The 21,769-nt window shown below is 58.4% G+C and overlaps 11 protein-coding genes across 11 annotated transcripts; 6 read left to right on the top strand and 5 right to left on the bottom strand.

Annotated features, from left to right (window-relative positions):
* Positions 1 to 483: 483 nt before the first annotated feature.
* On the top strand, positions 484 to 2,344 carry CcaverHIS019_0508180 (uncharacterized protein; the record flags this gene model as incomplete). The annotated part of the gene is made up of 15 exons (XM_060602019.1): positions 484 to 633; positions 707 to 788; positions 838 to 882; positions 930 to 967; positions 1,005 to 1,015; positions 1,087 to 1,111; positions 1,149 to 1,217; positions 1,270 to 1,352; positions 1,494 to 1,608; positions 1,648 to 1,672; positions 1,714 to 1,775; positions 1,819 to 1,829; positions 1,873 to 1,912; positions 1,952 to 2,243; positions 2,286 to 2,344. The coding sequence occupies 15 exons, from the start codon at positions 484 to 486 to the stop codon at positions 2,342 to 2,344; spliced, it is 1,107 nt and encodes a 368-aa protein (XP_060458455.1).
* Positions 2,345 to 3,027: 683 nt separating this feature from the next.
* Positions 3,028 to 3,489, bottom strand: CcaverHIS019_0508190 (uncharacterized protein; the record flags this gene model as incomplete). The annotated part of the gene is made up of 1 exon (XM_060602020.1): positions 3,028 to 3,489. The coding sequence occupies one exon, from the start codon at positions 3,487 to 3,489 to the stop codon at positions 3,028 to 3,030; it is 462 nt and encodes a 153-aa protein (XP_060458456.1).
* A 455-nt stretch (positions 3,490 to 3,944) lies between these two features.
* On the top strand, positions 3,945 to 4,166 carry CcaverHIS019_0508200 (uncharacterized protein; the record flags this gene model as incomplete). The annotated part of the gene is made up of 1 exon (XM_060602021.1): positions 3,945 to 4,166. The coding sequence occupies one exon, from the start codon at positions 3,945 to 3,947 to the stop codon at positions 4,164 to 4,166; it is 222 nt and encodes a 73-aa protein (XP_060458457.1).
* Positions 4,167 to 5,187: 1,021 nt separating this feature from the next.
* On the top strand, positions 5,188 to 5,590 carry CcaverHIS019_0508210 (uncharacterized protein; the record flags this gene model as incomplete). The annotated part of the gene is made up of 3 exons (XM_060602023.1): positions 5,188 to 5,432; positions 5,461 to 5,505; positions 5,551 to 5,590. The coding sequence occupies 3 exons, from the start codon at positions 5,188 to 5,190 to the stop codon at positions 5,588 to 5,590; spliced, it is 330 nt and encodes a 109-aa protein (XP_060458458.1).
* A 182-nt stretch (positions 5,591 to 5,772) lies between these two features.
* Positions 5,773 to 9,044, bottom strand: CcaverHIS019_0508220 (uncharacterized protein; the record flags this gene model as incomplete). The annotated part of the gene is made up of 7 exons (XM_060602024.1): positions 5,773 to 7,732; positions 7,769 to 8,175; positions 8,211 to 8,285; positions 8,344 to 8,499; positions 8,550 to 8,572; positions 8,645 to 8,731; positions 8,795 to 9,044. The coding sequence occupies 7 exons, from the start codon at positions 9,042 to 9,044 to the stop codon at positions 5,773 to 5,775; spliced, it is 2,958 nt and encodes a 985-aa protein (XP_060458459.1).
* Positions 9,045 to 9,584: 540 nt separating this feature from the next.
* On the top strand, positions 9,585 to 10,654 carry CcaverHIS019_0508230 (uncharacterized protein; the record flags this gene model as incomplete). The annotated part of the gene is made up of 4 exons (XM_060602025.1): positions 9,585 to 9,687; positions 9,843 to 9,911; positions 10,231 to 10,363; positions 10,462 to 10,654. 4 exons carry the CDS (start codon positions 9,585 to 9,587, stop codon positions 10,652 to 10,654), a joined length of 498 nt encoding a protein of 165 aa, XP_060458460.1.
* Positions 10,655 to 10,770: 116 nt separating this feature from the next.
* CcaverHIS019_0508240 (uncharacterized protein) lies at positions 10,771 to 12,086 on the bottom strand (the record flags this gene model as incomplete). The annotated part of the gene is made up of 4 exons (XM_060602026.1): positions 10,771 to 11,256; positions 11,315 to 11,383; positions 11,486 to 11,721; positions 11,897 to 12,086. The coding sequence occupies 4 exons, from the start codon at positions 12,084 to 12,086 to the stop codon at positions 10,771 to 10,773; spliced, it is 981 nt and encodes a 326-aa protein (XP_060458461.1).
* A 140-nt stretch (positions 12,087 to 12,226) lies between these two features.
* Positions 12,227 to 13,291, bottom strand: SKI6 (uncharacterized protein; the record flags this gene model as incomplete). Its single annotated transcript, XM_060602027.1, has 4 exons — positions 12,227 to 12,591; positions 12,744 to 12,859; positions 12,980 to 13,226; positions 13,261 to 13,291. The coding sequence occupies 4 exons, from the start codon at positions 13,289 to 13,291 to the stop codon at positions 12,227 to 12,229; spliced, it is 759 nt and encodes a 252-aa protein (XP_060458462.1).
* Positions 13,292 to 13,677: 386 nt separating this feature from the next.
* CcaverHIS019_0508260 (uncharacterized protein) lies at positions 13,678 to 14,952 on the top strand (the record flags this gene model as incomplete). The annotated part of the gene is made up of 4 exons (XM_060602028.1): positions 13,678 to 13,767; positions 14,013 to 14,129; positions 14,201 to 14,297; positions 14,522 to 14,952. The coding sequence occupies 4 exons, from the start codon at positions 13,678 to 13,680 to the stop codon at positions 14,950 to 14,952; spliced, it is 735 nt and encodes a 244-aa protein (XP_060458463.1).
* Positions 14,953 to 15,017: 65 nt separating this feature from the next.
* On the bottom strand, positions 15,018 to 18,188 carry KGD1 (uncharacterized protein; the record flags this gene model as incomplete). Its single annotated transcript, XM_060602029.1, has 2 exons — positions 15,018 to 17,880; positions 18,010 to 18,188. The coding sequence occupies 2 exons, from the start codon at positions 18,186 to 18,188 to the stop codon at positions 15,018 to 15,020; spliced, it is 3,042 nt and encodes a 1,013-aa protein (XP_060458464.1).
* Positions 18,189 to 19,952: 1,764 nt separating this feature from the next.
* CcaverHIS019_0508280 (uncharacterized protein) lies at positions 19,953 to 21,550 on the top strand (the record flags this gene model as incomplete). The annotated part of the gene is made up of 6 exons (XM_060602030.1): positions 19,953 to 20,182; positions 20,217 to 20,356; positions 20,403 to 20,469; positions 20,504 to 20,702; positions 20,740 to 21,444; positions 21,479 to 21,550. 6 exons carry the CDS (start codon positions 19,953 to 19,955, stop codon positions 21,548 to 21,550), a joined length of 1,413 nt encoding a protein of 470 aa, XP_060458465.1.
* Positions 21,551 to 21,769: the final 219 nt, after the last annotated feature.

The raw sequence follows: 21,769 nt of genomic DNA on the forward strand, positions 1-21,769 counted from the left end.
TACCTTGTCACCCGGCCGGGTCTCTTGTCGTTGGTCGCAGGTAGATAGAACGCGGGTCCGGATCCAGTCTCCGCCAGTTCCGCATCCTCGCTCACGGCATCCAACTCGCACCTTCCCCCCCCCCCCCCCCCCCCTCCCCTCAAACTTAGTACTCAACTAACTGCACGTTCTACTCCACACAACATATATACCTTTTCTCCTCCACTTTTAAACACTACACAGACACACTCTCTCCTTTCCTGAACGCTATAACCGCGGCAGTCAACCAGCACCCGTGACATCATCGACGTGGTACAAACTAGGGTCAACGCGATCGCGGTCTGGACAACGCGGCGTACATTGAATTGTGTCACCAAGCTATCGACTTGAATCAATAACACTTACAGCTTGGACCCCCAGCAACACCAGCTCTCCATTCCTACTCGCGACCTCACGACCCCACACTCACTCCTCATCACCTTCCTCTGCACAGCCACAGCATCCATGTCCTCCCCCAGTCCGCCCCTCCTTCCCACCTACTCGCCCCACGGGAGCCCCGTCGACGTCGACGAGCGCGCGTCCCCGATCCACAACCTTCTCAAGCCGTCGCCGCGCGGCTCGCCTTCGTGGGTTGAAAAGCACGGCAAGAACATGGTGAGCGGGCGCGCACGGACCACTGCCGTGCCGGAAGCCGAAATCATGTGCGGGATTGCTGAACCCTACACAGCCGCTCAGCAGAAAGGAGAAGGAAGACGACCCCATCTCGACCAAGCCGTCCCGGGGAATCAACTTGCGCGCTGCGACCATCAGTGAGCCCACGTTGCCTTTCACGCGCTTGTGCCCAATGCTCATGGATAGTCCCTATCTGGATCGCTCTCTCGTCCACCGTCATCATCTACAACAGTGCGTCGCGCTGTTGAACGCATGGGATGCCAGACTGACTTTGACAGAGTACTTGTACTCAAAAGAGCATCTCAACTTCCCATATGTGAGTTACCACGCGGAGAATGCCAGCTAACCCGTAGCCAATCTTCATGTGGGTGCCGCGAGACGTGTAGCCGGCTGTCATGTTCCGGACGGGATACACGAAATGATGCTGACGATTAGCACCTCGTATCATTTGGGATGTGCGGTGAGCTTCAGGTGAGAATGACCGAAGCTGACTGCAGGCCCTTGGTACGCGCGTCCTCCGCCTCACCACCAACCTGATGGACGGCCTCGACGAGGTGCCCATGACTGTGAGTTGTAGACTAATGCTGTTGGAGCGTTCACATGCTGACTCTCACACAGCGTGAAGTCTACGTCAAGCGCATCATTCCCATCGGCATATTATTCTCCGGTTCGCTCATTCTGAGCAACTCAGCGTACTTGACGTGAGTGCAAGGGTTGGGGTTCACGTCGCCTGTGTGTGCTCCTGGGCGTGAGCCGTCTTCTGCACCTCCGAAGTGGCCACCATGTCATGGAGCACCGCAGCAGCTGGCAACCCGGTCACGAGAGACTCCGCTAACAGGCAGGCTCAGCGTCTCCTTCATCCAGATGCTCAAGGCATTCACACCTGTATCCATCGTCCTCATCTCAGCCATCTTCAAAATCCAGGCGCTGAACCCTAAGCTCCTCGCGACTGTAGTTGTGAGTCGCCTGGGTGGTTTCGGCGACGCTGACGAACAGCTCATCTCTGTCGGCTGCGCGTTATGTTCGTGCTTTCTTATCGAGGTACTTGACAGCTGACCACAGCCGCGTACGGCGAGCTCCACTTTGAGCTGCTCGGCTTCTTGTTCCAGACCAGCGCGGTGGTGGTGAGTCATTGATCTTTGGATACAACTGGTGCTAACCATTCAGTTTGAGTCTTCGTGCGTAGCCGACGCGGATGTGGACGGCAATGCTGACCTATAGACGCCTCGTAATGATCCAGGTCTTGCTGCAGGGGCTCAAGGTGGGTTACAGTTTGCTGACTGCTCTAACCCATACCCAGATGGACCCACTTGTGTCGCTGCACTACTACGCGCCCGTCTGCTCCATCATCAATGCCTGTTTCCTGCCCTTCACGGAGGGCCTCAAGCCCTTCCGCGAGATCCCGCGCATCGGCCTTTTCATCATGTCCACCAACGCGCTGGCAGCATTTGGTCTCAACGTCGCAGCCGTGTTCCTGATCAGCGCCGCGGGCGGCCTAACCCTGACGCTCGCGGGCGTGTTCAAGGACATTCTCCTCATCACTGCCAGCGTAGTATTCTTCGGCAGCCCGGTCACGCTGGTACAGGTGTTTGGTGCGTCCATGTTGCTGATCTCGGAAGTGAAGCTGACGCCAGGCTACTCGCTGGCACTCTCTGGATTGATGATCTACAAGAACGCCGCTGCGAAGAAGTAGGTCGCGGAGAGTGCTGTGACTGTAGGAGTAGACGCCAATACATAGATGGCTTGTACATGTGCATCGCACGGAATGCATAGGTTGGCTAACATATCCGGCTGAACCCTCTGTGCAAAGTGGCGACATCTAACCAAACGGACTAGTCGGCTGAGTCTTCTCGGCCACACATGCGCCTGATGTTAGCCTTTTCAGTCACCCACATACCTCTGGAACGGAACAGGAAGCCTCACGGCTGGCAGCGCCACCCGGGGCCAACGTGACACGGGGCTACTTCCAGATCCTCCGTAGCAGGAGAAGGAACAAACCCCTTGATAAGTAAGCAGAGCCTTTCCTTGAAGGTCTCGGAGAATATTCTTTCTGTCAGGCCCGAGTTCGAAATGTCGATTGCAATCGCGGCGAAGAAGAAGAAGACTGGGACGAAGACGAAGCACAGGTGGAGAGCGAACTGGGCCGCGCGGGCGACCGCGCGGACACTGGCGAGGAGGGGCATGAGTGGTTGTCAGGGTTTAGAGGTTTAGATTGAGAAGAAAACGTGGGACCCGGTTAAGTAGTGCTGTGGCAGCGCTGTGGGTTGACAGATAAATAACTGCATTATATTGCCCGGTGTGTATTGACCCCATTGTATGTTATTTATCATTGATTCCATCATACAAAGTATATATCGCCTCCTACAGTAGCAGCATTCATTTCCTCCACCCGTCGTCCAGTTGGATGCGCTGGGACAAGACGTGCATCAAGTACACCTCGTCCTCGGCACTCATCGTATACGGCTCGTCCCATCCGTGGCAGTCCTCGCGCTCCCCGGCCAATGCTTCCAAGCTGGGCACGCACAGGCGGCTCGTATCCTGCGCCGGCGCTGCATTGTCGTAATTGTCCTCGATAACGACGATGATCTGGATTTTGGGTACACCCGCCGTCCGTCTCGGGCGGCGGCGGCGTTCCTTACGGCTGCGGGGTAGGTCCCGTGCCCGCGCGATTGAGAGGTACGTATCGTATCGCGAGATGAGTGGTTGTGATTCCGGGCGGCGGAACGAAATGGCGGCAAAGGAGACGAGGAGCATTCCAGATATGGTGAGGACCAGGATGAAGGAGAGGGGGGAGAGCGTGTCGATGTCGGTGTCGGTTGGGATTGGGGTGGGAGCCATCGTGTAAGGTTTGGGGAATAGATGGAGATGAATTGAAGATGAGAAGATGGGGAGAGTGCAATGTATGTTTATAGGTGGTGCTCACGGCAGCGTGGGTGTTAGGGCAACAGGGCGGGTTAGAAGCTGGCAGCTGGCTGAGACAGCGGCGTAGTGGCGTGCTGAAAATGGAGGTCAATTGGATCAATTGGACTACTTTGCCACTCTGCCCTCCTACCTCGACTGAGTATCATCCTCTTTGGGGATCAACGGAGGGCCGCTACGCCTCACTGCTGTGGGATGTACAGCCTCCGTACAGATGCAAACAATGTACTGTGCATAGATAGAAACGGTCGGCTGCGGCGCTCTTAAAAGCCATCAAGTGTTGTCTTCCGTTTCATCAACCAACTCTTAACTCTCAACTCTCAACAAGTAACTTGTCAGGCATCCTCAAACCTGCCCCGCCCCAAACATACACTATGCTCCTCGCCTTTGTCCTTGTCTTCGTGGCCCTCCCGGCCTCCCTCGCCTTTCCCTTCACGACCGACGCAGACATTGCCCGCGCCAACAACTTGGACTATGTCCTACTCGTGGCAGCCTTTTCGCTCCTCTCCCTCTTCCTTTACCTCTCTGTTGTCGCACGATTCGTCGGCTCAAAGGCCATGCACAGCTGGATGACCAACCGGCTCGAGGAGGTATGAGACATTGTCGTCTGCATCGACGAATGGGCTGGCCACCTACAAGGGATGTCTTACAGTACACCCCTACTACAGACCCCGACTCTGCCTTAATCCGCCAAGACACGCCGCATCATGTGCCCACGTACACGCTGGCTTCTCCGCCGTACTCGCCGACTTTGGGACGCCACGAAACTCTGTGGTGACTTCTGCTGCCGACCCATGCCAAGACGTAATTGTAATAGTGACATACAGAATGATGTATTGAGTAGGATTCTACCTCTGTTGCAGTACGTCGTGTGCTCTTCGAATTTGAGGTCACGATACGACAGGATATCTCTAGGGTTGGGCGAGTTCCGAAACATCGCAATGGGGTTTCACTCTGTCTGCTTCTGTTTCACGTCGCGTGACAGTAAATTCATACCCTTGATACCCATTCAACAGAAGGTTTGTTTGGACGGGTGCATTGTGCGGGTGGGAGGAACACCAAGAAAGGAAAAGGGTAGGTCGATGGAGACGAGGACGGGTGGCGATGAATTGGTGCAGAGTACGCGCCATTCATTGCATGCTGGTCTTGTTACCAGCCGCTAGTCGGTGTGCCATTCATTGCATGCTGGTCTTGCGACTAGGAACAGTTAGTGTGCTATTCATTGAATGCTGGTCTTGCGACCAGCGGCTAGTTGGTGTGTCATACTGGTCTTGCGACCAGGAACAGTTAGGCTGTGGAGTGTATTGCCGGCGATTCTGTGCGGACCGTAGACGGTAGTCTCGCGATTCTGATTCTGTGGGGACAGTAGACGGTAGTCTCAGAGTTTCCCTGCTACCTGTATTGCAAGAATGCAAGACGCTTTGAATGCGGCCAATTGTGCGTTTGTGTAGGCTGACGAGATCGCATCAGACACAATTTCACGTACTGTATTCACTTCACCTGACCTGTCGAGTCAGTCATCCCCTCTGCGTGCTAAACGAGCAGCTGTATAAACCCGTCCGCCCGTTCTCTACTCTTCACCTCTACCTCTACTCTCTTATCTCCCAACTTACCAACATGGCCAACCTCCCCACACCACAACACCTCACCACCGCCATGGGGCCCGCCTCAGCGTACGACGAGCCCGGGACCGACCGGCACCGCATCATGGTCATTGTCGCCAGCATCGTCTGTGGAGGATTGGCACTCCTCATCATCCTCCTCCTCGCGTGCCAATACGTTGCGCGCAAGCGCTGGGTCCCCCGCAAGGCTCAGCGCGCTCGCCAGGCCGAGTACGATGCCGCGGCCACCGCTGTGCTCGTGTATGTCGCTGGGCTTAACCGCGAGGAGCGTGCGCTCAACAACATGGTCTAATCTGGACTCGACGCATCGAATGTGAGTGACTCGACTCGTGTTAAAAGGCTGGCTCGCTGACTCCAGCATCGAGGCGTCAAACCCGTCAAGACCTCCGTGTATGTAACATTAGAATTGTACATTAGAATTGTACATTAGAATTGTACATTAGAATTGTACATTAGAATTGTATCAGTTGACGAATGTAAATGCTCCCGCCCAACTCACAATGCAAAAGGCTTGGCATTTTTGATATCCTAACAACTGGATGGTGATCATGTACAACTGCGCACGGCAGCAACCGCGAGGTTACTTGTCGCTGTTCGAGTCCTCCCTCTCCATGCCGAAGACGGCCTCGGCACGGCGGCGGCGGTACATCTCTTCTGGGTCGAGGCTGTGTACGCTCTGCGGTACGAGGCCGGCCGCCTGGAGTGCGGGCGAGGCGGCACGCGCACCCGCCACAGCAGCCTTGACGATGGGGTTGGTGCTGTGCGGCTGGAGGGAGGGCGCCGGAGTGCCGCGTCTCGCGGCTGTGGGCGCGTACAGCGACGTGGCGGGCGTTTTTGAGAAGGCGATTGGTCCGCGGTTGGCGGCTGCCGGCCGTGAGAAGAGGCCAAACGACATCGTGCCCTTAGGCTGGGCGGGTGTCGATGGGAGAACGATGCGGCCCACTGGTGGCGTTTGTAACACCACGGTCTCGCCCGACGAGCCAGAGTCATCCGTGCTATCAAAGTTGGGAACACTGTTCTCGCGCTTGAGCACGTCGCCTGATGGCCGTCGTGGCACCGGGTTGAATTGCGACGGCGGCGGCGTGCGCTTCTTCATCTTGGGCGTGAACGAGATAATGTTGTCCATGTTGTCCTCGTTGTCCGAGTTGCCTGGCCCAAAGTCCATGCCGAGGTCTGCGTCGCCAACCACCTGGTCCTTCCGTGTGTGCGTGTACTCGCGTACAGGCTTGACGTGTCGCGAGCGCAGCGGCGACGGCAGGCTGTCCTGCGCCGACGTGACAGGCGCATCCGGCTTGAAGGCCGCACGTGCGGCAGCGTGGGCCGCAGCGACTTCCTCCTTGTCCTTCTCGACCAGGCGCGCACGCTCAAACGACTCGTCGATCCAGTCGGCCATCTCGACCAGTACTGGGTCAATCTCGCGCATAAGCGACGACATCTGCATGAAGCCGTGGCCCCAGCCCTCGATGATGCGCATCTGCACCCAGTCCTCGTCCGTCTCCCTCAGGATGTGGTCAGGCGGTTCCTCGTTGGGCTTGCCCGTCGTCATCCGTAACCCCTCGCCATGCTTGCTGCTCTTGTTGTCGCCCGGGTTAGCGGCGTGCGCCCGGCGGGTACGCTTCGCTTCACGGAGCTTACCCGCAAAGATGACAGTGTCGTCAACGAATGGGTCACGCTCACCGCAGATAAGGTACACGGGTGGGAAGTGCGCCAGGTTCTGGGGAGGAGAGAGGATAGGCGAGATGTAGTAGTCGGTCTCGAAGTCTGGGCAGCGCTGGGGACCGATATAGAGAATGGCCATGGCGCGCATCATCGACGGCGAGATGACACGGTCCTGGAAGTATCCGACACGACTTGTCATGGTAAGCCTCGTGGCAAACGGCGCCTTCTTGACCGGCTTCGGGGTGGTCGGTACGACGGCCCCGTCCGCCACGTCGTCAGCGGAGGGCGTGGGCTGGGGAGAGGTCGACAGGATACCGTCTGTGAAGCGTTCGTCGGCAAACACTCCCGGCGTCTTGACGCGCTCCGCCAAGCACTTGTCCGCGTCGTTGCGGCAGTCTATCGAGGACTCGTCCTCGTCGTCCGACGACATGACGTCTGACAGGCCATCTGAAAACTCGCTGTCCTCCCGCGACGCGAACCAGCCAGACTCTGTCCGCTTGGTGAGCGGTCTGGTCGCAGTCATCGATCTCCGCGGCTGCGGCTTTGAATCCGACGAGCGAGGTGTCATGCCGAGGCCGAACTTTGAGCTGATCGAGTGGGCCCAGCTCTTGCGCGACTTTGCGGTCGGGCGCTTGGGCTTGCTGACGTCGTCGACCACGGACAATGGCGACTTGTGGCGCAAGTGGTCCTTGCCGTGGACGAGACCCGGAATGTGCACCTCGGATTGCTCGGTCTGGAGCACACGTAAGTTGGTGGGCGACATCCACGAGGTGTAGTTGAAGTCAAGGGCGGGGTAGGCTAGGATCATAGCCACAGGCCGCGTGATGTGCTTGTGGTGCTCGAGAATGCGGTTCATGATGGTCGCGCATATGTTCCCGCCGCTGATGGTTAGTTCTGAAATGAAGGGCTGAACTTACGCAGAGTCGCCGGTGAGGACGACACCGAGGTGACGGCTCTTGATGCCGATCACGGCACCCTTGGTGTCCGTGATTGTGCGGTAGGCGTCAATGCCCTCCTCGATAGCCCAAGGGTAAGGGTACTCTGGGGCCTTGCCATAGTCGATGCTCAGAATCGGTTTGCCTGTGCGGATCGCCCAGGTGCGCAGGCGCTCCTCGTGACATTCGGGACCCATAGCAATAAAGCCGCCACCAGGGAAATCCATAACAAGCTCCGTCGCTCTCGCAAGTTGCTTCTCAGTGCCGTTGAAGAACAACATGGCCTTGACGGGCGGGTTGTTGGCTCGTGACGATGTAGGAGGGCGATGGATGTAAACATAGCGTACGATGGGGACCTTGGGCAGGTGCAGCTTGATGAAGCCGCGGAGCTGGACATTAGAGACGCACGGCCCGAGTGACTCACGTAGGGGTTGTTGTATGTCTTCTCCCAGGTGGTGCGCAACATTTCGACGCTGCACAAGGCACGGTAACGTCGGAGCTGGTGGAATTAGAGTTGTTCCGATAGCGGATGGGTCAAGACGCCTCGCACGACGTACCACTTCATCACCCTCCGAGGCCCACAGCAAGTAGTAGACACCAAACACGAGGCTGGAAATGTCCTTGAGCCACTTTGGCCTGATCGACATGGCGGACGCGAACCCTGCGTCTAGTGCCGTGTTGACATAAGTGGCGCGGTAGTAGGATCTTGAGTACTGTTTTTGTCAATCTATATCCGGGCCCAAGAGAGATGAGATTTACGAACCATGTTTGCTAATGGTTCTGGTGCTGAATGGTGTGAGCATTATTCTGATGATTGATGACTGATGGGTGGCAAGTTGAAGTTTAGTATCAACTCACCTCCGATTCCTAAGAGATCGTCAAGGTGACGCAGGGCATACACAATGGTCAGGGTTCCCAGAATGAGCTGATAGGGTGTGAACGACTCTGCGCGTCAGCGTTGCCCCCTCTTCCCTCTCCTCGCCTATCGCCCATCGCGCGCAGACGTACTCAGCCTAACGTTAAAATTGGACATCCAGCGTGGTCCGCTACGGCGCGCGACGAGCAACGCCCATACTCTCCGCCACCATGTACGGGAATACGTCACGTCGCGAGGCGGGACGCGTGCGATCCGGCGCCTTCCCGCGCCCATCGCGCTCCCGTCACCCTTGTACAGTCGCCATACCCAGAAGAAGAGGACGAGGAAGATCTGGGTACGGCGTACAGTGGGGGAAGGGCGGCCGAAGACGTGGTCGAGCATGGCTACGGCGCAGGCAACGGCGTGCGCACCCCGAGAACTGTTGCGGGGGCGGTGGGTAATGCGGAGGTGGAGGAGAGGTTGTCAGGGGATTGGAGATTGGTTTGATGGAGAGGTGTGAATGAGAATGTGAATGAGAATGAGATGAATGAGATGAATGTCTCGGTTGAATGAATGAGCTGGTTGCAACGAGTTGAGAAATGAGCGCTGAGTGTGGTTATAGAGTGGAGCACGCTCTCACCTCCCCGCTTGTGACCGTGCCTCTCAACTTGAACTTGCATAAACCCGGCTAAAGCTTCTTCCGACCCGCATCACTCGCCTAATCCCACCTAATCCCTTATTATTAAGGTACTCTAATCTCTTTACTAATTTCCTAATGATCATTTCGATTAGTTGTCAAGGACACTGATTAGATTGGATGGTCTGATTCACGTGGCATGTGTATTGACCATGAATGACGTATGGCATTGTCGGTCAACGAGTGTTCTCAGTTGACACGTCTCTTCATTAGATCTTTAACCTTGTGACTTCCACTCTCAAACCATGAAGCAAACTCCGCGCCACGTAGCCGTCGCCATTCCCTTCTGCCCCGCGACCCACCGCGTCCTCCTCATCACCTCACGCAAGCATCCAAATCTCTGGATCCGTGGGTCTGGTCCTTTCAGCCCGTTTCACCCACTGACACTCCACTGATCGGTTGATCCACATCCCGCTTAACCCCTTCCATATCCGCATCCCGTCACTGCGACCCTGGCCCCTATCCGCATCCACGGTTCGGCCTATCCTATTATCCTATTACAGTTCCAAAGGGTGGCGTTGATAACGGCGAGACTTCGGGGCAGGCGGCTGCACGCGAGGCGCAGGAAGAAGGTGAGTTTGTGATTATCATTTGTGGCAGTGGACTTGGAATTGGCGGGTGGCGGTGGCCAACATTGCTTTTGAATGTTGTTTGGAGCACTTGGGTTATGGGTCACGGACTGTTGATATGTGCATACGTGGATCGACGGTCTTCTGTGGACCCGTGGCGATCATCAGTGCTTTCCACGTTAGACTTTGACCTGGTAACCGCTGTCAACTGCTCATCACAACCTGCGCCCAAACCCACGCACTGTCCATGCGCCATCCTCTACCTATCAGCTTGAAAACGCAAGCAGCATCCCCCATCCATCTGGACATGTACTGACAGCAGGCGGCCTCCCCATCCCCCATGCAATCTCAGACGAGCTAAACGCACATCAGCCCCTCGCGCCGCCCGGCAAGCGCCAGGAGATCTGGCACGCGCACGCGCTCGAGATGGCGAGCGAGGACCTGGACGCAGTCTGGTGCGTTGGAGGGAGTTTGGAGGGAGGTTGGAGGGAGGTTGGAGGGAGGTTGGAGGGAGGTTGGAGGGAGGCTGGAGGCTGGGTAGAGCTGACAGTAGGCTCGAGCAGGGCCAGCGCGAACGCGGGTGGTTCACGGCCAAGGAAGTGATCAAGGCCCTGGAGAAGTGGGGCCCACTCGTCGAGGGAGAGGGGGATATGAGTCGCGGCGCGCCGAAGAAGAAGGCTATCAAGAGTGATGCCATGCTCCGGGCGTTCCGGGCGTTTCTCTTGCGGTATGGGTGGGAGACGTAAAGTGAGCTGGAGTGTCCAATCCAACAGCCAGAGCCGGCTCGGTTTATTAGATCTGGTGCATGCAAGATAATCGCAGACTCTGCTATTCTTGACTCGTGAGAGTCCATCACTGGCTACTACTTTTTCTTGCCCTTCTTCTTGTTATGCCCGCCACCACCACCACCACCTCCTCCTCCGCCGCCGCCACCGCTAGTGGACCCCTGCGTCCCGAGCCCCGTCAGCTCCTTCTTCTTCTTCCCCGTAGCCGGGGCGAATGACGCGCGCTGGCGCAGCGGCAACCACCGGTCAGGATCCTCGGTGAACGGCTTCCCCTCCACCGCGCCCTTGGGCAGCTTGTGGCGCGGCTTGGTACGCTTGACCTTCTCCAGAGCGGAGGTCGACGCGACGGGCTTGGGCGCTGTGCCGCGCGTAGCCCACCCAATCGGCACGGAGGGGACGTATGTCTCGAGCTCGCCTGCGCTGGGCGTTATGGCTGGCAGGCCAGCAGTTGGGTTCTCGACCGCGGGCGCAGAGAGATGCGACGTGTAGTCGCGCGTGATGAAGGCGAGCTGGGTTGCGGTGGCAGCCTGGTTCGTGCGGATGTCGTCGTATTCCGACGTGGCCTGGGGTTAGCTACCAAGTTGAGTGAGGAGCTGGACGTAGAAAGACGCCTTGACTCACAGGAGGGGCACCGCTCAGAAGGTCATCATAAAGCGTTTGCGCAGTGTCAAACTCGCCGAGACGGTAGCGCTGGGGTCAGCGGACATTGATTTGTTTGAATGTAACGGCGATTCAACTGGTTTGAATGCAACAGCATGATCCAACTAGGCGAATCAACAACAAGAAACTCACAACCTGGGCCTCAAGATGCTCCTCGCGCCTACCGCGTGTCTTGATCTCCTGGATCTGCTGGAGTGCATCACGCTCCCGGTGCAGCCTGTAGAGGCAGTACGCGCGTTCGAACTGCAGCTGAGCCGGAGAGGGAGGGTTCTCGACGAGGTCGAGGGCGGCAGCGTAGTTGTCCGTGTGGAGGTGGAGGAAGAGGAGGGTCTGGAAGGCCGAGGCCGATGCCGCGTCGAGGGCGAGGACTGGGGTTAGCCAACACCAACTGATCGCATCTCTAAGCGAGTTGAGAAGGGATAGAGCAGGAGAGTCTAGCTTGCGTTTCCCGCTCCATTCCCCTCTACTACAGCTCCCACTCCTCCCATCCTTCAATCTCCCTCCCCCTCCCTCTCCCTCCTACCCCCGACCCAACCCACTCACTCTGCTTGCAAGTCTTCTTGGCATTGTCGAAGAAGCCGTCATTCACCTGATCCGTGAGGGCGCGATAGAGGCGGGGAAGACGCTCGCTAGCGGGTCTAGGGGGCCGCGGCGTAAACTTGCGTTTGCCGTCCACGATCTGGATAACCCCCTTAGTCGGCTGCTGGACTTTGGCCTGCTTCTTGGGCGGCATGATGGTTGCAGAGTCGGTCAGGCGACGTTGTTCGTTATGGATCAAGCCAGAGAGCAGCGGCAGGTTGGCTCACGTGGATATGACTGGGCTTAATTTGGTTCCGCTAATGCCTCTATACATATATACTACTACTACTAATCCTAGTCAACAGGCTGCGCCACGATTGTGGCGGCACTCATCCGGTCCACGACCGCGCGGGTGTGGGCTTTAACCACAGCTTCCATCTCGACTTTGAGGACTGCGCACGCGTCCACGCCCAGCCGGAGCATGTCCTCGAACCGGTCGACGTGGAGGCGCGTCTCCATTTGCGCCAGGGTGACTTTACCGCTGGCAGGCAGAGATGCGACCACGAGTGCAGGGAGGTCGCTCTCCTCTGGAGCAGAGAGGTCTAGGAGGGCCTGCTTGAGGTGCAGTCCGACCGAGACAGCGGTCACGTAGTCGAGGAGGGCGATACCCGCGTCGATGAGGGCCAGAGTGACGGCGTTGATGGCTGTTGGGAGGATGCCTGGGGTCAGCGCGAGGACGGCCGAGCGGGGTGGAGGGTGTGAGGGGGGAGGGACAGAGGGATTAGGAGGAGCAATGTTAGGAGTAGTAAACGGAACGAGGCCGATTAGAGGCAAGCACCAAGCTTGGAGCGCAGGGTACGCAACCACTCACCTCCATCAGCCTGCAGCACCTGGACCTGGATAGCAATCTCTGAGCGTGGATACAGCTGTGTCTGGATCACAGGTTCGAATGTCTGCCGAATCGCCGCGGCGATCTCGACGAGACGTCTGGTGTCAGCTTATCACTGCATTGCAGTTGCTCCATTCCGGTCAGCTGCTTCATTCAACTAGTTGAACCTGCAGCTATCCTCGATTGGGCCGGTTACTTTCCTCCAGCCTTAGACTCACTTATCCCCCCGACTCTTCCCTCGCAACATGCCCTGCGCCCAGGGCGCAACCCCCACCTCGACAGTGACGACAGCGTGATCATGAGCCGCCCCGCTTCGCTGCCGCGGTTCGCGCGGACCATACACTGAGGCGAGGACGTGCGTGAGTCCCTGCGTGGCCGACGCGGACCCGTCGGCTTGCGGGTGTGGGTCGAGGGTGAATGCGCACGCGCGGAGCTCGTACGGTCGCCGGTTGTCGTGGCGGAGGCCTGGGTTAGCAAGGAGAGGGAAGAGGGAGCTCACCTGCGAGATTGAGGATCTCTGTCCTTGACATGTTGTGAGTTGCTTGCCGTTGATAATTGGCGGAGAGTGGCCATGGTGGGGGGCGCAACTCAGTCAACATGACGCCCGCCCAGAACTTCTTAGGGAGGGGACCGGATAGGCGGGTGGAGGTGGGGTTTGGGCAGGGAGTGTGGGGGTGATAGGTGAGCCTAGTGAGGTGAGCCTGAGACTGAGCGATAAAGTAGGAATGCATGAATGCATGAGTGCATGATTGCGAACAGTACTAGTGGATGGTATGTCATGAAGAGAAGAGAAGAGAAGCGAAGAGAAGAGAAGAGATCAGAGCAGGTCCCGTCGTGGCCATGTTGTGGCGGGCCGGTAACCGACCACTGTTCGGGTAATCAAGTCCCAACTCTCATCTTCACGTTGACAACACCCATGGCTTCACGTCTCGACCACCATAAACGACAGCTCACAATGCCAGGCATCGCACTTGCCAAGCGTCTCGTCAACCTCTCGACGTGCGAGGTGGGTAGTGTAGGGCCATGGGCCGGCGGAAGCTGGCCACTGCTACGTGTGATATTCCTCCGGCCACTGCTACGTGTGATAGCGGATGGGGAAGGGCCGCTCGATGATCGTATCGCGACACTCTCTCTTCTCTCCTCCCGCCTCTACCTGTCGATGCCTCACCTGCTATCCGTCCATCTACTCCATGCTCCGGGCCCCGCCCCCGCTCTTGCGCTCACTCACACTCGCCCACTCGCTCACACCAGATCTCAGACGCGCTCATCAAAATGGGCGTCTCGCACGGCGGTCTAATCCCCGACATCAAGATGTATTCCCCCCTCTACGAGGCCGGCGAGACACGTATCGCCGGGCCCGCGTTCACTGTCGAGGAAAGTACTTCACAATCAGAGTTGCAGTAGAGTCCCGCCCGTTTGGTTGGTTTCGCTGATACCAGATGGTCCCATCCGCGCACCCCGACAAGAGCAAGCCCGCCACGCACTTTGTTGATGCGTGTCCGTCGGGACACGTTATCGTCATGCAGACGCCGCTGGGTGAGTCTGATCTCGGCATGGACTCTGGGCGTGGACTCTGGGCGTGGACTCTGGGCGTGTACCATCAAAGGGTCAGCGCACGCCGTGCTTCAACTCGGTTCTTGATTCGTCACGTCTCTCCCATATCCCCGGTCACCCCCTCCCCTCCGCCTCCCCGTCCAAACCCCTTTCCCCGCTCGCTCGCCCGCTCAGTCTGAAGCCTCGCGGACGCTCGCTCACGTCAGGCACCCGCTCCGGCTGCTGGGGCGGTCTAATGTCCACAGCCGCCAAGACAAAGGGTGTTGCCGGTGCGGTCCTCGACGGCGGCTGCCGCGACCTGAACGAACACCGTGCCGTCTCCTTCCCCGTCTTTGCACGGCACCACTCAACCCTCGGTCCTGGGACGTTTACCCGCGTCCGCGCCATCAACGTTCCACTTACGATCAATGTCGCGCCGCCCAACTCGGAACCCCCCTTCCCGGCCGCTACCGTCCATCCCGGCGACATTGTCGTTGCCGACCTCGACGGCGTTGTTGTTGTCCGTCCTGAGCAGGCCGAAGAAGTCCTCGCCCGCGCGGCGCCAGCTCACGAGGCGGATGAGAAAGTGCGCGCCGACTTGCTTCTCGGGAAGGGGGTCGCTGAGAGTATGCTCAAGCACCGCGGAAAGGCACCTTAAAACTCTCGTTCGATTTGATGCATGATGATACACGGAAACTACAGACAGGACACACCGCCGCTCGGTTAGGCAAAGGCCATGTCGTTGATGAGCTGGACCTCCGCCTTGTGCTGGTTCTTGAAACCAGTCGCGACAGAGCACGAGGGGTTGCGGCCGGCGTAGCCGACAGTCTTGCCCTTGTGGTGCTGAGTCTGGTTGCAGGCGAGCTCGAGGCGGGGAGAAACGTAGTCGTACGATCCCATGTTGAGCGGCTCCTCCTGGACCCAAACAATCTCAGAGTTCGGGTACCGGTCCAGCTCGGGGGTGACCATGTCGTAGGGGAAGGGCGAGATCTGCTCGACACGCGAAATGGCAACGTCCTTGATGCCGCGGGCCTCGCGCTCCTTCATGAGCTCGACGTAGACCTGGCCAGAGCAGATGAGGTGCTTGCGGATCTTCTCTGGCGCCTCGAGGACCTCGGGAGTCGACTCGGGGAGGAAGCGCTCAAAGATGGTGTTGCCCGTCATCTCGGAGAGGTTGGAGCGGGCCATCGGGTGACGGAGGAGCGCCTTGGAGAAGAAGACGATAAGCGGCTTGCGGAAGTCACGCATCTGCTGGCGACGGAGAGCGTGGAAGTAGTTGGCTGGAGTGGTCGGGTAGACGACCTGCATGTTGCAGTCCTGGATCTGGCGCTCGAGCTTCTCGGGCGAGGGGTAGACGCGCGGGTCGTCGTCACAGAGCTGGAGGAAACGCTCAATACGGCCCGACGAGTGCTCGGGGCCCTGTCCGTCGAAGCCGTGGGGCATCGACATGACGAGACCGGAGCGCTGGAGCCACTTGCGCTCGCCCGACGCGATGAACTGGTCAATGATGACCTGAGCAGTGTTGGCAAAGTCGCCGAACTGGGCCTCCCACATGGTCAGGGAGTTGGGCGAGACGAGCGAGTAGCCGAGCTCGAAGCCAAGGACACCGTACTCGGACAAGTGCGAGTTGGTGATGGTGAACGAACCCTGCTCAGGCGAGAGGTGCTTGAGCGCAGTGTATGTGCTCTCGTTCTCCTGGTCGTGGACGAGTGCGTGGCGCTGCGAGAAGGTACCACGCTCAACATCCTGGCCGGAGACACGGACGTGAGTGCCCTCAAGGCAGAGCGAGCCAAGAGCGAGGGCCTCGGCGGTCGACCAGTCGATCCCCTTGCCGTCGGCGATAGTGGTGCCACGGTTCTTGATGATACGCGCAAGGTTCTTGTGCGGGGTGAAGCCTGGGGGGAAGCTCGAGATGCTCTCGCCAATCTTCTTGAGGGTCTCCTCCGCGACACCCGAGGGACGCTGGGGGAGGACCTGCTCAGCGAGTTCCTTGGGCGACGGGAATCCCTCCCACGAAGACGAGAGCCACTCGCCGGGCGAGGCCTTGTAGTCCTTAGAGTCGTCGGCAGCCTTCTCAAGCATGCCCCAGACCCACTGGCGGTGCTCCTCAATCTCCTTGGCGGTGAACGCACCCTCCTTGATCAGCTGCTCCGAGTAGATGGGAAGGACTGAGGGGTGCTTCTGGATCTCGCGGTACATGCGGGGCTGGGTGAACGACGGCTGGTCCGTCTCGTTGTGACCGTGGCGACGGTAGCAGACCAGGTCAATGACAACGTCCTTCTTAAACGTCGCGCGCCACTCGGCGGCAAGCATGCACACAAAGTTGACGGCCTCAACGTCGTCGGCGTTGACGTGGAAGATGGGCGCGTCAATGGCCTTGGCAATGTCCGAGGGGTAGGGAGTCGAGCGCGAGAAGCGGGGGTCGGTGGTGAAACCAATCTGGTTGTTGACAATCAGGTGGATGGTACCGCCAGTGCCGTAGCTCTGGAGGTGCGACATGCCCATGGTCTCGTAGATGATACCCTGGCCGGCGAACGCGGCGTCACCGTGGAGAAGGACAGCCATCGAGTGGTCGGCAGTACCCTCGTCACCCTCAAAGTGCTGGATGGCACGGGTCTTGCCAAGCACAACGGGGTCCTCAGCCTCGAGATGCGAGGGGTTGGCAACGAGCGAGAGCGAGACCTTCTTGCCCGAGGGGGTGGGGCGAATGTAGTTGGCGCCAAGGTGGTACTTGACGTCACCCGATCCGTCACCAGTGTCGTTGTTGCCGGCGAACTCGTTGAGGATAGCCTCGAGGGGCTTGCGGATGACGTTGGCGAGGACGTTGAGACGGCCACGGTGGGGCATACCGATGACAATCGAGCGGACACCAGCGTCGACCGAGGCGTCAATGAGACCCTTCATACCGGGGATGAGCGACTCTCCACCCTCGAGACCGAAGCGCTTCTCGTTGGGGAACTTGGAAGCGACAAACTTCTCGAAAAGCTCCGACCAGATGGTGCGGTCAAGGATCATACGCTTCTCCTCGGTCGAGTAGTTCCACTGTGTGGGCACCTCAATACGCTCACGAAGCCAGTCGCACTGTCCACGGTCGGGAATGTGGATGTACTGGAAGCCGATCGAGCTCGCGTAGATCTTCTTGCACTCAGCAATGATCTGGCGAAGCGTCAACTTGTCGTCCTTGACGGTGCCAGTGAAGCGGGGCAGGATACCGGGACCGAGAGTGAACTCCCTGTCCATGTCGGCCTCGGTCCAGCCGTAGTACTCGGGGTTAAGTTCAGGAACTGGCGAGCCCTCGAGGTCGGCGTGGCTGATGCCCAGGGGGTCGAGGTTGGCCATGTGGTGTCCGCGGACCTGGTAGGCACGGACGAGGAGCTGGACCTTGAGGTAGTCCGAGACGGCGCCGGAGCCCTTGACGTCGAGCGTGGGAGCGCCACCCATGGGCTCCAAGACATTCTCACCCGACTGGAGGCCGGGGGGAGGAGTGAACGCAGAGGCCGATGGGAGGCCCTTGTCGAGGCCCGAGAAGTAGGCCTGCCACGAAGCGTGAACCGACTTGGGGTCGTTCTTCCAGTCGCGGTACATCCTGTTAGAAGAGTCAGCATTGGGCTCCTCTTGAATAGCCGTTGCGGCACCAGGCATGGTGTCCAGGTGACCGAGCGCAGCGGGCTGCTGAAAGTCCCACGAGCGCCTAAAACTGTGGTGTGCAACTCACTCCTCAATGTAGTACGAGTTGGCACCATTTGCGAAGGCGTCAATGGGGCTGGGGGGAACGGCCTTTGCGGGGGACGCAAGGCCACGGTAGAGTTTTGGCACGGCGAGGGCGGTAATGGGGTGGACGGTGGAGATGCGCGAAGCGCGGGGGATACACCGACGAGGCAATGTGCGAAGCATGGTGATTATAGCTCCTGTGGAGCGGGGTGAGTGAGGGTAGAAGAGAAAAGGAAAGTCGAAGAGGTGTCTTGTTTCTATTAGGATGAAACTCGACGTTTGATGATGAAAGGAAGGATGATGGAGAGTAGTGGAGTGTTGAGAATGAGTGGTGAGTGGTTGGGTGTGGGGAGTTGGTGGTGGGTGCGGGTGCGAGGAAGGCAAGGAAGGCCAGGTGACGATGACCAAGGGGAGTGGGGAGTGGGGTGGGGGGGATAGGGGTAGGTTTGAGAGGCAAGGAGGCAAGGGGTGTTCAAGTATCCAGTCCAATGCCCAAGGTCTCCTTTGATAGATAGGCACAGACTTTGGAGACCCTGGCTGGTCAAGTAAAGGTCATGGCAACTTGAAAGACCTGTCACCGTCGGCAGCCGCTCATCCCCGCCCAGCGCCGCATCTCGGCCTTTTCGGACATCCATTACACCACTATACTCTCATCGGTACCCCGGTCATACTCATCCCGCAACCTATCCTCCGCCAACCCCGTAAATGCATACGTTGCCGCTCCCAACCTCGTGGCCTCTGGTACGACCCCCGCTAACACTGATCCGCATCGCCGACGCCCTTCTTCGTAGCTTGGTTGCCGTTCCGTCGATCCGTCTCGAGTCTCGATGCCAATAAGAATTAATTTTAATGCACAGAGGCCCAGAGCTTATGTTACCTTATTCTCCTGCCAATGACCATCTCTTCTTGGTGATCATCTGACCATAGCTCCCCACATTTACCTGTGCCTGGTCAGCGCGGAAAAACCAATCGCTGTATGGTCTTGTTGCATTCTCACGCCCCTTCCCCCCGGTCCAGACATGCATCTTTGGTGCGCCGTGTCAAGGACAGGGTGAGGGTCGTGTGGGGGTTGAATCCGGTTGTGGGGCGACAGGTCGCCAGGTGTACGGGCGCTTGGCTCGAGTTACTCCGCTCGCCTGTCTTGGTCTGAGCGCGCGTCACCCGTCTGACCGAGAAGAGGGGCAGATTCAAAGATTATAGATATTCCAATTGTTACCAGCAAGGCTTGTAATGGACGCCTGTCCAGTGGTATGCATCGTGCTCATTTCATGTCTGCTTGCTCTGCATGCTCTGCATGCTCTGCAAGCGGGTAAGGGACGGGGCTCGGTGACTTGGGACTTTGGACGACGTCCGTGCATTGTTGACAGCTACGCCCTCGTCGTTGGGGAATGGGACCGCCGTCTACAATGTTCAGTTCTCCGTCTGCTACATGTGTCTGTGCTTGAATACGCTGGTCAACACCGACACAGCCGCGTTCCATGGGACCATGAGCTCCGTGTCCCGAGGAAAGCCACTGCCGCTTTTGTGGCGCCGGTGGTGTGTGACACTCGTTTACTGCACTCGTCTTCTCATACGTCATTGGCAGCCGAAACCTCCGCCATCCGTCCGGGCTACCCGCGTGATTGGATTGTGGCACTTGGCATATTGGCTTGGTGCTCCAGAAACGTCACGTGTCATTTAAACAGGGGGGAATGATTAGGTCAGTTTAGCCACGCGTGTGGCACGCGAGCTCACGCCACTTGACAAGATACAAGTTGTCATTTGTCTTGTACACCCCGTGCTTGAACCACTTACACTACTTGTGATCTCTCTCCTTGCCATTGTTTACCATACCTTCCTCCAGTCCTCGAGTGCCCTCTCTACATCCTCCCTCCTTCTCCTCCTTCTCCTCCTCCTCCTCCTTTAGTCTCCTGTCCACCTGTCGCAGGCTCGACACCAACCATTCCCATGGCTGCTAAAGGCGCCTCCCCTGCAAACCCCAGCACGGCTGGCTCCGCGCCCGCACCTGCCGACCCCGAAACCCGCAACGCCATCAACGCGCGTGTCATTGGGCGCAAAGATGCCTTCTTTGCAGAGATTGTTGAGAATGCCGGCATCGCCACCTTGTACAACTACATTCCATCCGTCGGCACATATGTCAAGCAGCCCGCCATGGGACCCCTCTTCCTCATTCGGCGGTAAGATGCGCCTGTCGACACTGCTAATACCCAGCACTAAAGCGCCCGAGTATGCGCTGTACATGATTAACCGTTCCGGGCCAAAGAACCATTTCTGGGGCCTTTACCCAACCGAGATGAGGATTACTGCCCATGACAAGGACAAGGTTATCGAGGTCGCGAGGCGAGGCGAATGTGGGTGCCCGCCTTCACGGCGTGCGACAGTCCACTTACACCGCAGCGGAGCGTCCTCGCTTCTGGCTCGATGAGTCTGAGACACTCCGGCCTCTGTATGACCGCATCCAGGGGTGAGGACTGATTCGGTTACTGCGCTGACCTCAGCATTGTTGGGCCTCCTGTCAAGCCAGACAGCTCGGCAAAAGCTGGTGGCAACGCTGCAGCGCCTTCTTCCGCCCAGACCTCCCAGCCTTCCTCCCACCCCGCCGTGCAGCCTCCTGCGCAACCAACAGCGCAACCTCAGATCCAGCAGCCACCGCCTGGACAGAACGGTCTTGCGCAGCTCTTCGCGGGTCTCGGTGTTGTTCGTGGTCCATGTTGACGCCACTGACTTTTTCCAGGTGTCCGGTCCCAACGCGGCGCCGCCTGTCCTCAACCCCCAGCCTCAGCCGCACTCTGCCGGCATCCAGCAGCCCCCGTATCTTCAATATCCTCAGCAGCCCCCGCAGAACCCTCACCACTACACTGCCAACGTTGCTCCTTTCGTCGGGCCACAGGCACCGTACTCGCACTACTCGAGCTCGCCTGTCCCTGGCCACAGTGACTCGTCTACCCCTCAACCTCCTGCACCGCCTCCCATGGCGCCCAAAAACTTTGGTCCTCACGAGACCGCGGATGGGCTGTTCAAGAGTCTCTTAGGTGGTGTGGCCAGCTTCCCTACTTATGGTCAACCTTCTCCTGTCAGCAACAGTGGCGCTGTTCCCGCTTCCCCCGCAACCTCCGGCTCGCCCGTACGCGGTCCACCAGGCCTCGGGCCTGGGCCGCCTATGCCTGGTGGTCCTCCTCCGCGCGGCTTCCCTAGTGCTCCTCACCACGGAGGAGGTCCAGGGCCTACCAACGGACATACGTCTCCTCCCCACAACCAGCCGCAACCGCAGTCTCCGTTCTATCCCCAGTCGCTGCCCTCGAATCTACCTGCCAACCCGTCACCCGAGGGCATGCGTGACGCCTTGCTGTCCACGATGGGCTTCCCTCCGGAGAATACGCGACAGCAGCCCATGGTTAGCAGGGAACAGTTGATCGGTACGATGGTACAGCTCCTCCAGGTGAGATTGGAGTTGCTGTGTGTGCTGATATCAGACCAACCCGAACTTCTGCGAGGACGTGTACAGGGCGTACCTGGCGCGCAATGGTGGCGGGCCACGTCAGTAGGCTTGGTGTGTGTGTGTGTACGTGTCGGTGTGTCGCGTTAGGCGTTAGTGTGCTGTCTACGCTTGGCGTCTGACATGGTATAGTATAGTGTTTTTCTGTACCCTGCCTATGTACATGCTCGATGTCTATGTCTCGAGGTGTTCAAGCTTTGCCACTGTGCCTGTCTTGAAATGCGGAATGGTCTCATTTTGAGGGTGTGATGCTGTTCTGTGATAAAGT

Source organism: Cutaneotrichosporon cavernicola, assembly GCF_030864355.1.
Source record: "Cutaneotrichosporon cavernicola HIS019 DNA, chromosome: 5".
In the NCBI taxonomy this organism is placed as follows: Eukaryota; Fungi; Basidiomycota; class Tremellomycetes; order Trichosporonales; family Trichosporonaceae; genus Cutaneotrichosporon; species Cutaneotrichosporon cavernicola.